This window comes from Danio rerio, chromosome 20 (genome assembly GCF_052040795.2).
Source record: "Danio rerio strain M-AB ecotype USA chromosome 20, GRCz13ab, whole genome shotgun sequence".
In the NCBI taxonomy this organism is placed as follows: Eukaryota; Metazoa; Chordata; class Actinopteri; order Cypriniformes; family Danionidae; genus Danio; species Danio rerio.
Window position 1 is genome coordinate 59,092,084 of NC_141040.1, and position 12,890 is coordinate 59,104,973.

At 43.1% G+C, this 12,890-nt stretch overlaps 3 protein-coding genes across 3 annotated transcripts; all 3 read left to right on the forward strand.

Moving 5' to 3' along the window:
* The first annotated feature begins 2,667 nt into the window (after positions 1-2,667).
* On the forward strand, positions 2,668-4,512 carry zp2.6 (zona pellucida glycoprotein 2, tandem duplicate 6). The gene is given in 8 exon segments (NM_131829.2): positions 2,668-3,048; positions 3,122-3,309; positions 3,378-3,475; positions 3,556-3,713; positions 3,785-3,977; positions 4,044-4,191; positions 4,262-4,337; positions 4,403-4,512. Coding segments are annotated over 8 exon segments (1,296 nt in total). The 5' UTR covers positions 2,668-2,687; the 3' UTR covers positions 4,477-4,512.
* Positions 4,513-7,014: 2,502 nt separating this feature from the next.
* On the forward strand, positions 7,015-8,853 carry zp2.1 (zona pellucida glycoprotein 2, tandem duplicate 1). Its single transcript, NM_001039883.2, is given in 8 exon segments — positions 7,015-7,387; positions 7,460-7,647; positions 7,716-7,813; positions 7,884-8,041; positions 8,112-8,304; positions 8,371-8,518; positions 8,587-8,662; positions 8,729-8,853. Coding segments are annotated over 8 exon segments (1,287 nt in total). The 5' UTR covers positions 7,015-7,035; the 3' UTR covers positions 8,803-8,853.
* A 1,986-nt stretch (positions 8,854-10,839) lies between these two features.
* zp2.5 (zona pellucida glycoprotein 2, tandem duplicate 5) lies at positions 10,840-12,890 on the forward strand. Its single transcript, NM_131330.2, is given in 8 exon segments — positions 10,840-11,221; positions 11,295-11,482; positions 11,551-11,648; positions 11,719-11,876; positions 12,141-12,333; positions 12,400-12,547; positions 12,626-12,698; positions 12,779-12,890. Coding segments are annotated over 8 exon segments (1,293 nt in total). The 5' UTR covers positions 10,840-10,860; the 3' UTR covers positions 12,853-12,890.

A 12,890-nucleotide genomic window follows, 5' to 3' on the forward strand; every position in this document is an offset into this window, starting at 1 on the left:
TTAAGTAAAAAATACAAATTAAATTATTACAGTATTGTACAAAGTCATAACTGGCCAAAAAATATAACCCAAAACTATGATGGTATGCAGCAATGAACCAAAGTTAACCTGTCATCATAGCTGATCTTGTGGCCAACTATTATATGCCATAAAGAACAAGATTTGCTGCTATATTGTCTTCAGTTACTTGTGGGCCTGTTCATATGCTTGGTTTCCCCAAGTTATGAAGTATGCCATCCATTTCAGATGCAGAAAAGCTAGTTCATGCCTTTATGACCTCTAGGATGGATTACTGTAATGCACTGTTTGCTGGCTGCCCAGCATCCTCTATTAAACTTCAGATAGTACAAAACACAGCTGCCAGAGTTCTTACCAGCTCCACAAAATATGATCATATCAGCCCAATTTTATCCTCCTTACACTGGCTGCCTTTTAAGTTTCGTATTGAATTTAAAATATTGCTTCTCACCTATAAAGCTCTGAATAATCGAGCTCCTGTTTATCTAACCAACCTTCTGTCTCGCTACAATCCAACTCACTCTAAGATCTCAAAACTCAAGGCTTCTGGTAGTACCTAGAATAGCAAAGTCGAGTAAAGGAGGTCGAGTCTTCTCATTTATGGCTCCTAAACTCTGGAATAGCCTTCCTGATAATGTCCGAAGCTCAGACACACTCTCCCAGTTCAACACTAAAGACCTATCTGTTTAGTAAAGCATACACTCAGCGGTATGATGCATGATTGTGCTCCACACAGGTTTCTGCATCTCGTTTATATACACTATGAACAGCAGCTATGCTTATTATTCTCTTTATTCTCTATTTCCACCTGGGGATACTCATCCCGAGGCTCCCCAGAGACTATGCAGCACCACTGATTCGATCCAAGACCAGCGACGAGATGATCGCAAGGTTTCCATAATCCTGGACCAGGCCGTATCCTGAGCAGCTGCTGTGGTGGTCATGGAGGAGAGGAGAGCATGAGACTGATTCCTGTGACACTCCAGGGACAGACGAGTCTTCGCTAAGGTCCAGCCTTCAGCGCCTAGACTGCAGCTCTACACAAGACATTTGACCAGTGGAGAAATGGTGGTGCCCAACTGAGCCTGGTTTCTCTCCTGTTTCTTTTTACTCTTCACTTTCGCCAATTGGTGAAGTTTGTTCCTCAACACTGTCGTCACTGGCTTGCATGGTTTAGGATCTGTAGAGCTGTGCATGGATGGATTTGCTCTTCAGTGTTTGGGCTCTCAGTAGTAAATAGTAAACTACACTGAACTGAGCTAAACTGAACTGAACTTAAACTCTGAGAACTGAACTACACTGTTTACATTCACTATAATCTTCTATGTTCAGCTGCACAATCTACCTTGTAAAAGTGCTATATAAATAAAGCTGAATTGAATATGTTATGTGAAATGTGCAAAGCTCATCACTTTGTGTGTAGTTACTCTGCATCTACATTTGGAGAATAAAAACTTGAGCATGCAAAAGATGCAATATGTGACGGGCCTATACTGCTGCTTCACATGACATGATTTGCTACTTTCCAGACAAAACTTGATCTATCAAACGATGTTGATTGCTACTTTCTGGCATAGATCAAGCCTATCAACTAAGGGTAATATTGGCAAATGAACTGCAAGCCTGATTAGGGTTACCTGTACTGAAACATACTGCTCAATGGAACCAGCCATGGAGGGCTGTCGGGACCAATCTTAGTTTCTTTTGCAACTGAAGTGTGGCTTGTTTTGGCCATCTGAGATCTAATTTGCAAATGCTAAAAAGTCTCTTAATTTTGCAGTAAAATCTGTAGTCTTTGATCATTAGTTATGGATGAACACCAAAAGCAAGTTGAGAACAGTACAGATCAGGATTCACCTTGGCAGAGGTTTTGCCTGTGTCAGAAGGTTTGAGGCACAGTCCTGCAGTGTGGATTCATTGATAATGACTAAAATACAGAATCAATTAAAGCACACGTCCTGACTGAGCAGTTAGTCCAACAATAAACCACAGCCTGTTCTATACACATTGTTTAATTACTTTTCCCAAGAAGATAATAAACAGTTTAAAGACCGGTTATAAATTGTCCAGCATGTGACTGGATAAACATGTACAATATAGTGGTGAGGTTAATCAAGTCTAAACTTGAATTGTGGACACTTACCCAGCCACTATCTGCACAACATAAAACATTAATTCAAAAATTGCTAAATCATTAACAAATTAATTAAGAGAATGAATGAAGAATTACACATGGTATTTATTACTATGACTAGTAAACAAACATTATTTTTATCATGCCCTGTCTTTAGAAGAAAAACTAAGAAATGTATATGAATCAGGTTGTTGTTTATTAGTATACTAAATGCTCAATTAGGATTTGTGGCTCTATTAGTTCTGGTATTAGTTCAGATAATAAAGAAATTCTGAATTGCATATGGGATATCTTAATATGCTTTTCTTATTTCAGCCCAATGTGTGCAATCACTTAATTTTGATATGGGCCTAAAAGAAAAATGTAACATTGAGAACCAATAAGAATCCGGCAGAGCATAAGCTCCCACTAGTGCAAGTCTGGAGAATCATGACTCCTAATGAAGAGGGCGGGATCATCGTTAAGCTAATTGACCTCTGTAGAGTACAAAAAGGCCAAAGGGCAACATCTCAGCAGTGCATCTAGCTGGTGAACAATGGCAACTAGCTGGTCTTTGCTTCAGTTTCTGGGACTTTGTGCCTGGTTTGGTGCTTTTTGTTTTGCTTCTCCACATTGGAAACATGGACGTCATCCTCATCATCCCCATCGCCCTCATCATCCTCATGGTTTGACGGTGCAGCAAAGTGATTATCTTATTAAGGAGATTGTTCAGCCACAGGTCAGCCAACCACTTCCTGTGCGGGTTGAAGAGGTAGTGGTGAAAGCAGGGCCTGTTGACAAGTGTAGTGTAGCTGATTTGGGCCAGATTCAGTGTGGACCTCCTGGTATCAGTGGACCTGACTGTGAAGCCATCAACTGCTGCTTTAATGGACAACAGTGCTACTATGGAAATGCAGGTAAGAGCTGCTGTGGGTAAAGGAGCTCTGTTTAGCTGATGCCTTGTGTTAATCTGCTTGTACCTTGTTTCAGTCACTGTCCAGTGTATAAGAGATGGTCAGTTTGTGGTAGTGGTGGCTAGAGATGTTACAGTGCCTCGGCTGAGTCTGGATACGGTCAGTCTTCTGGGTGGGAATGATCCCCCTTGCAGTCCTGTGGCGTCCAACCCTTACTTTGCTGTATACCAGTTTCCTGTCAGTGCTTGTGGAACCAACGTGATCGTGAGTATTGAGCTGCTTCTGAATGCACTTCTACATGGACTGGATGTGAACGGTCTTCCTGTTTGCAGGAGGAACGTGGACATGTGGTGTATGAAAACAGAATGGTGTCCTCCTATGAAGTGGCCATGGGACCGCTCGGCTCCATCACAAGAGACAGCCAGTTTGAGTAGGTGATATCTGCTGTTCTACTGCATGTGTGTGTGTGTGTGTCTAATAAATGCTACAGGCTCCCTATCTGTTGTCCAGGGTTCTGTTCCAGTGCCGGTACTCTAATACAGCTGTGGAAGCTCTGGTTGTGGAGGTCAATGCTATTCGTGCACCTCCACCAGTCGCTGCTCTTGGACCCCTCAGAGTGGAGCTTAGACTGGCTAATGGCCAATGTGTCACCAAAGGCTGTGCTGAAGGTAAACACTGGACCAGAGTCTGCCTGAAGTCTTCCTATTAGTTTCTGGATGAACATGTTGTTGTTCCACAGGGGATGAGGCGTACACATCCTACTATAATGAAGCTGACTACCCAGTCACCAAAGTCCTCCGGGAGCCTGTGTATGTTGATGTGCACATTCTGGAGAGGACTGACCCCAACATTGTCCTGATGCTGGGTAACTGCTGGGCTACATCAACCCCCAATCCACTCAGTGTGCCCCGGTGGGATCTGCTGGTTAATGGGTGAGTTAAGTCCTAAGCTGAAGCCCAGTTAGTGATGCTAGTCCTGACTCCTATGGTGCTTTCTAGATGCCCCAACCAGGATGACCGCTACCTGACCACACTGGTTCCAGTGACCGCATCATCTGGTGTTCATTTCCCCAACCACCACAAGCGCTTCATTGTCAAGATGTTCACCTTTGTAGACCCACAGTCTCTGTCTCCTGTCCAGCAAACGGTATGACTATCTACATGCACTGTAATATGCTTTCAGGCCTTTTCTTAATGTGTTCTCTTTGCTTGTTCAGGTCTTCATCCACTGTAATACAGCAGTGTGCTACCCTTCAGCTACTCAATCCTGTGAGCAGAGTTGCGCAAGGAAAAGTGAGTATTTATTTCATTATTTTACTTGGTCATTCCTGCATTGTCTAACACTTGTCTCTTTACAGGAAGGGATATTCCTGACATGCCGGTCTCTAATGAGAATACGGTTTCTAGTGGAGCAGTCACTCTTGTGCTGTAAATTTCATGCATTTTCTAATAAACTGCTTGAAACAAAGATAATCTGGAGTCTGTTTTTGACCTTTTTGGATGTGCTTGTAAAGTTCTCTTTGCCTTCTGGCATAACGGCCTCAAGCTTGTCTAGGCTTCTAATTTTAATGGTCCTCTACTTTAAGATGGCATGTGCCATGCTTTAAGGGAAATACCTGCTCTAATGCAGTAGAGAACTTGATTAGATTAATTTTCAAAGTGTTTGCAGCCATGAATTGGGCTTAACTAAAGTGTCATTTTGATTGTTTAAGATGGATTGTAGTAATCTTGAGTTTTAAAGGCTGTACTTGAGTTCCCTTCACTAAAAAAGATGTGACTGTTTAGACATTGCCCAGAGCATGTAGGGTTTGTTTGCGCTTCATGGCTGGTATCGAACTACTGTATGAATCCAGTCAGACATTGTAAAGGGCAAACTTTACTGTACAACTTAAGGTAGCAAGTACAGCATTTTAAAAGGGTGGAGGTGGACTTGCTGCTAAACATTAACTGATTTTAGAAGTGTTTAGTTTATTTTTTTATTTTTTATTTTTATTCTGTCAGTCTAGCACCAAGTGGTATGAAGTCTTAAAAGTAAGTTTATTGCACTAAAATTAGAGAAGTTTATTAGTTTCATCTTTAGTTACTCTTACGTTTATGGGCTTGTTCATATACCATGTGAAATGTGCAATCCTTTTATCTCATGTGTAGTTAAGGTGGATTTATACTTGTCAAGTGGAGCTCCAGATGGAAAGTTTTGTTTACCTGTTAGTTGTTGCATGTCCACCGGTTCCTGCCTCAAATGACTTAGTTTTAGCTACTTGTACATTCATGAAGTGTTCAGAAAAACAAACCGCCAGCAAAGAAACTAAACACACGAACATACACCTTACTGCCAACTAGTGTTTTGGAATTGTTAATGTAGACCAATAGAAACCGCATGCAGAAGTATAAATGCACAGCTACCTGTGTTGTATGCACTGTGGGTTACGCCGGTCACTTGGTGCAGAAGTATAAACCAGGCTTTACTCAGCATGCTCAAGAAAACCCCCCAATGTAGATGCAATGTAGCTTGCCTGTATTGATGCTTTTTTTTTCAATTGCTTCTTTTCAGTGTACACGACCCCAATTAAAGAAGTTGATTGCTACTTTCCAAAATATACTGTCCATGACAGTTACTAATAGCAGTTGAAATGCAAGCCTAATCAAGGTTACCTGTACAGAACCATACTGCTCAGTGGAAACAGGCCATGGAAGGCAGGTGGGAAGGGATAGATGGGACAAGTCTTGCACAGTTTTATCTGAAGTGTGCTTTGTACCTTTTCATATTTGGCAATCTAATGTAATTTTCAAATGCTTGGTATACCCTTAATTTTGCGTCAAGTTGTAGTCTTTGATAACTTGTTTGAGAAGAAAACCCTGCTGAAAAATCCAGCTTAAACCAGCCTAGGATGGCTGGCTGGTTTTAACTGGTCGACCAGCCTGGTTTTAGAGGGGGTTTGGCCACTTCCAGGTTGGTCCTAGCTGGTCAGGCTGGAAAGTGACCAGCTGAAACCAGCTTGACCATCCTGGTTTAAGCTGGACATGGCTCGTTTTGGCTGGGCTCCCAGCCTGGCTAGGCTGGTCAAGCTGGTTTTAGCTGGTCATCTCCCAGCATGTCCAGCTAAAACCAGGCTGAAAATGGCTGGAAACCAGAATGGAATTGGCTAAAACCAGGCTGGTCTACCAGCTAAAACCAGCCAACCATTCTAGGCTGGTTTAAGCTGGATTTTTCAGCAGGGTAGAAAGCCAGTTAAAGACAGCACAGATCAGGATTCACCTTTGCAGAGGTTTTGCCTGTGTCAGAAGGTTTGAGGCACAGTCCTGCAGTGTGGATTCTATGATAATGACTAAAATACAGAACCAATAAAGGCACACGTCCTGACTGAGCAGTTAGCCCAATAATAAACCACAGCCTGTTCTAAACACATTGTTTAATTCCTTTTCCGAAGCAGAACCTTGATAAAAAATCAACATGGTTGTTTGTTTGCTAGTCTGACAAGTAACAGTTCAAAGACCGGTTATAAATTGTCCAGCATGTGTCTGGATAAACATGTACAATATAGTGGTGAGGTTAATCAACTTGAATTGTGGACACTTACCCAGCCACTATCTGCACAAAATAAAACAATTCAAAAATGGCTAAATCATTAATAAATTAATTAAGAAAATGAAGAATTACACATGTTATTTATTTCGCACACACAAACTCTAGTATGACCGCAGCTTTAGTTCAGATAATAAAGAAATTCAGAATTGCATATGGAATATCTTAATATGCTGTTCTTAAATCTGCCCAATGTGTGCGTTTATTTACCTTTGATTTGGGCGAAAAAGGAAAACCGAGTCTTAACAACCAATAAGGATCAGGCAGAGCATAAGCTCCCACTAGTGCAAGTCTGGAGAATCATGACTCCTAATGAAGAGGGCGGGATCATCGTTAAGCTAATTGACCTCTGTAGAGTACAAAAAGGCCAAAGGGCAACATCTCAGCAGTGCATCTAGCTGGTGAACAATGGCAACTAGCTGGTCTTTGCTTCAGTTTCTGGGACTTTGTGCCTGGTTTGGTGCTTTTTCTTCTGCTTCTCCACATTGGAAACATGGACGTCATCCCCATCGCCCTCATCATCCTCATGGATTGACGGTGCAGCAAAGTGATTATCTTATTAAGGAGATCGTTCAGCCACAGGTCAGCCAACCACTTCCTGTGCGGGTTGAAGAGGTAGTGGTGAAAGCAGGGCCTGTTGACAAGTGTAGTGTAGCTGATTTGGGCCAGATTCAGTGTGGACCTCCTGGTATCAGTGGACCTGACTGTGAAGCCATCAACTGCTGCTTTAATGGACAACAGTGCTACTATGGAAATGCAGGTAAGAGCTGCTGTGGGTAAAGGAGTTCTGTTTAGCTGATGCTTGTGTTAATCTGCTTGTACCTTGTTTCAGTCACTGTCCAGTGTATAAGAGATGGTCAGTTTGTGGTAGTGGTGGCTAGAGATGTTACAGTGCCTCGGCTGAGTCTGGATACGGTCAGTCTTCTGGGTGGGAATGATCCCCCTTGCAGTCCTGTGGCGTCCAACCCTTACTTTGCTGTATACCAGTTTCCTGTCAGTGCTTGTGGAACCAACGTGATCGTGAGTATTGAGCTGCTTCTGAATGCACTTCTACATGGACTGGATGTGAACGGTCTTCCTGTTTGCAGGAGCAACGCGGACATGTGGTGTATGAAAACAGAATGGTGTCCTCCTATGAAGTGGCCATGGGACCGCTCGGCTCCATCACAAGAGACAGCCAGTTTGAGTAGGTGATCTCTGCTCTTCTACTGCATGTGTGTCTAATAAATGCTACAGGCTCCCTATCTGTTGTCCAGGGTTCTGTTCCAGTGCCGGTACTCTAATACAGCTGTGGAAGCTCTGGTTGTGGAGGTCAATGCTATTCGTGCACCTCCACCAGTCGCTGCTCTTGGACCCCTCAGAGTGGAGCTTAGACTGGCTAATGGCCAATGTGTCACCAAAGGCTGTGCTGAAGGTAAACACTGGACCAGAGTCTGCCTGAAGTCTTCCTATTAGTTTCTGGATGAACATGTTGTGTTCCACAGGGGACGAGGTGTACACATCCTACTATAATGAAGCTGACTACCCAGTCACCAAAGTCCTCCGGGAGCCTGTGTATGTTGATGTGCACATTCTGGAGAGGACTGACCCCAACATTGTCCTGATGCTGGGTAACTGCTGGGCAACATCAACCCCCAATCCACTCAGTGTGCCCCGGTGGGATCTGCTGGTTAATGGGTGAGTGCGGTCCTAAGCAGAAGCCCAGTTAGTGATGCTAGTCCTGACTCCTATGGTGCTTTCTAGATGCCCCAACCAGGATGACCGCTACTTGACCACACTGGTTCCAGTGACCGCATCATCTGGTGTTCATTTCCCCAACCACCACAAGCGCTTCATTGTCAAGATGTTCACCTTTGTAGACCCACAGTCTCTGTCTCCTGTGCAGCAAATGGTATGACTATCTACATGCACTGTAATACGCTTTCAGACCTTTTCTTAATGTATTTTTTATTTGTTCAGGTCTTCATCCACTGTAATACAGCAGTGTGCTACCCTTCAGCTGCTGGATCCTGTGAGCAGAGTTGCGCAAGGAAAAGTGAGTATTTATTTCTCTCTGATTTAACTTAGTCATTCCTATGTCTAACTTTGTCTCTCTTTACAGGAAGGGCTGTTCCTGACATGCCGATCTCTAACGAAAACACTGTTTCTAGTGGAGCAGTCACTTTTGTGCTTTAAGTTTCATGTTCTTTTTAATAAACTGCCTGAAACCAAGTCAACTTCTCTTAATTTGAACTTTACCTTTGCATTGAAACTTTGTGCTTGTATTGCTTTCTTGCAAATCTGGTTTCTCCAGTGCTTTGGTGTCAGTGTAAAACAATACTAGTTTTGTGAGGTTCAGAGAAATTTAAAGTGGCTTTCCTCACTGCATAATCCTGGCTGATTTACAGAGGTGTCGTTTCATAAGCTTTACATTTTCCAAATAAGGTGCTTTTGGCACACCTAAGGCAGCTTAGCTTATGGCACAGTATATGAACATGATTTAAGCTTTTGGTGAAACTGTTGCCTATAAACCAATGTTGGAAATGCTTAACACTGCACTTATCTCAACTGGAGCTGTCAGTTTAACAAGCTTTTGAGTGCTTTTGGTATTGCGTCTATTCTCATGGTTGCTCTGTAATAGAGCTTGTGTAAAATTTATTTTATATTTCCTTCCATCTGATTTCAACGTCTTTTTTTTTTTTTTTTTGTTTAATTATACTCCTAATGTGCTTCTCTTGCTAGTGGCTTCAGGCTCGTGTTGAGCATGCCAAAGATGATACTTGACTGGCATGTAATGCTGCTTCCCATGTTTACTACCCCCCCCCCCAATCCATCAATTTGATGTAGATTGCTGCTTTCTGGCATTGACCATGCCTATGGAATAGTCTGTTGGCAGTTGCAATGCAAGGTTAATCAGGGTTACCTTAACTGTACCGTACTGTTTAGAAATTAGCTGTACAGTTGATTGGAACCAATCTTGCCTTTTTTTCCCGCATTTGAAGTGTGTGCCTTTGAGTTTTGCCTGTCTAAGACCTTTTTATTGCAAATCCTAAATATTCCCCCTTTTTTTTTTTTTTTTGTTTAAAACATGAGTCTGCTCTGATCACTAGTTTGAGATGCACACGCAAAACCATTTAAGATCAGTACAGATCAGATTTCCCCTTTGCAGATGTTTTGCCTGTGATGGATTTGCGGTACAGTCCTGCAGTGTGGATTCTATAATAATGACAAATACAGAACCAATAAAGGCACAATCCTGACTGAGCTATGAAGCTGCAGTCACTAGTATTTGTATGTGCGAAATTGTCATATGGTGCTAAAACAATGGGTGGGATAAAAAAAGACTAGTCATTAAAGAAGCGAGTGGTCGGTCCATATTTTAAATTTGTGTCCAGAGAGGTCATGTTTTAATCCTCGATTGGTCTTACGCAGTCAAGTGATGCGATTTCACAGGTCAGAGTTCACCAAGCTTGAACTTTGCACCACAGCGGCCTGTGAAACTTGATGCATGACCTTGCGTTGTCGGTCTGATGCATTTGTGTGTGTATGAATGGAAGTCTATGGGGAGAAAAGTCAAGTGTGATCGCAGATTTACTCCAACAACAAATTACAACCTGGTCCACACACATTGTCTGTTTTATTAACTTTTTCAAAGACTGGCCTTGATAAAAAATAATAATAAACCAACATGGATGTTTGCTAGCTACCATTTTAATTCTAAAGAAACTAAGTAATACTCTGAGTCTTCTCATTTTTGACCGTTTTAACTTATCTTGAGTGTCTTTGCAAACTGCCTTTAATGTCAACTGATATCACATTGTGAGACATGGCCTAACAGCGGCAACATGTTTTAACAGTCTGACAAGCAACAGTTTAAAGGACAATTATAAATTGTACAGCATTTGTCTGAATAAAGATGTACAATACAATTAAGTAGTCCAAATAAAACAGAATAATTATGAAACAGAAAATGTATTCAGATAATAAAATAAAGGTTGGATTTAGAAATGCATATGACATTTATTAACATGCAGTTCTTAATTCAGCATAATATGTGCATTTATTTACTTATGATATAGGAGGGAATATTGAGAACCAATAAGAATCAGGCAGAGCATAAGCTCCCACTAGTGCAAGTCTGGAGAATCATGACTCCTAATGAAGAGGGCGGGATCATCGTTAAGCTAATTGACCTCTGTAGAGTACAAAAAGGCCAAAGGGCAACATCTCAGCAGTGCATCTAGCTGGTGAACAATGGCAACTAGCTGGTCTTTGCTTCAGTTTCTGGGACTTTGTGCCTGGTTTGGTGCTTTTTGTTCTGCTTCTCCACATTGGAAACATGGACGTCATCCTCATCATCCCCATCGCCCTCATCATCCTCATGGTTTGACATTGCAGCAAAGTGATTATCTTATTAAGGAGATCGTTCAGCCACAGGTCAGCCAACCACTTCCTGTGCGGGTTGAAGAGGTAGTGGTGAAAGCAGGGCCTGTTGACAAGTGTAGTGTAGCTGATTTGGGCCAGATTCAGTGTGGACCTCCTGGTATCAGTGGACCTGACTGTGAAGCCATCAACTGCTGCTTTAATGGACAACAGTGCTACTATGGAAATGCAGGTAAGAGCTGCTGTGGGTAAAGGAGCTCTGTTTAGCTGATGCCTTGTGTTAATCTGCTTGTACCTTGTTTCAGTCACTGTCCAGTGTATAAGAGATGGTCAGTTTGTGGTAGTGGTGGCTAGAGATGTTACAGTGCCTCGGCTGAGTCTGGATACGGTCAGTCTTCTGGGTGGGAATGATCCCCCTTGCAGTCCTGTGGCGTCCAACCCTTACTTTGCTGTATACCAGTTTCCTGTCAGTGCTTGTGGAACCAACGTGATCGTGAGTATTGAGCTGCTTCTGAATGCACTTCTACATGGACTGGATGTGAACGGTCTTCCTGTTTGCAGGAGGAACGCGGACATGTGGTGTATGAAAACAGAATGGTGTCCTCCTATGAAGTGGCCATGGGACCGCTCGGCTCCATCACAAGAGACAGCCAGTTTGAGTAGGTGATCTCTGCTCTTCTACTGCATGTGTGTCTAATAAATGCTACAGGCTCCCTATCTGTTGTCCAGGGTTCTGTTCCAGTGCCGGTACTCTAATACAGCTGTGGAAGCTCTGGTTGTGGAGGTCAATGCTATTCCTCCACCTCCACCAGTCGCTGCTCTTGGACCCCTCAGAGTGGAGCTTAGACTGGCTAATGGCCAATGTGTCACCAAAGGCTGTGCTGAAGGTAAACACTGAGCACCCCTGCTTCAGGCAGACTCTGGTCCAATCCTGTTCCTGGAGAGCCAATGTCCTGCAGATTTCAGTTGCTACCCATATCAAACACACCTGAACCAATTAATTAGGACCTGAACACCAAGTGATTACAAGCAGGTGTTTGATATGGGTAGCAACTGAAATCTGCAGGAAGTTGATCTCCAGGAACAGGGTTGAGCACCCCTGGCCTGAAGTCTTCCTATTAGTTTCTGGATGAACATGTTGTGTTCCACAGGGGACGAGGCGTACACATCCTACTATAATGAAGCTGACTACCCAGTCACCAAAGTCCTCCGGGAGCCTGTGTATGTTGATGTGCACATTCTGGAGAGGACTGACCCCAACATTGTCCTGATGCTGGGTAACTGCTGGGCAACATCAACCCCCAATCCACTCAGTGTGCCCCAGTGGGATCTGCTGGATAATGGGTGAGTGCAGTCCTAAGCAGAAGCCCAGGTAGTGATGCTAGTCCTGACTCCTATGGTGCTTTCTAGATGCCCCAACCAGGATGACCGCTACCTGACCACACTGGTTCCAGTGACCGCATCATCTGGTGTTCATTTCCCCAACCACCACAAGCGCTTCATTGTCAAGATGTTCACCTTTGTAGACCCACAGTCTCTATCTCCTGTGCAGCAAACGGTATTTTAAAAACCCAATATTTTGTCTCCGTTCTTTACTCCATCTCTTTTCCTAATGCCCTTCTGTTTCTGTCCTCAGGTCTTTATCCACTGCAGTACAGCGGTTTGTCATGCATCTTCTGGCTCCTGTCAGCAGTCCTGTGCCAGGAAAAGTGAGTGCTCTGTCTCTGTAGCTCTTTGCATTAGTAGGTTCTTTTGACTTAACTCGTCTGCATTCTCAACCTTTTTTTAGGAAGGGATGTTGATGTGAAGACTGTGTCTGAGCAGACTCTGGTTTCTAGCCTGGAAGTGATACTGACTCCTTGAAGGAATGACTTTTTTAAATAAACTGTATGAACCTTTAA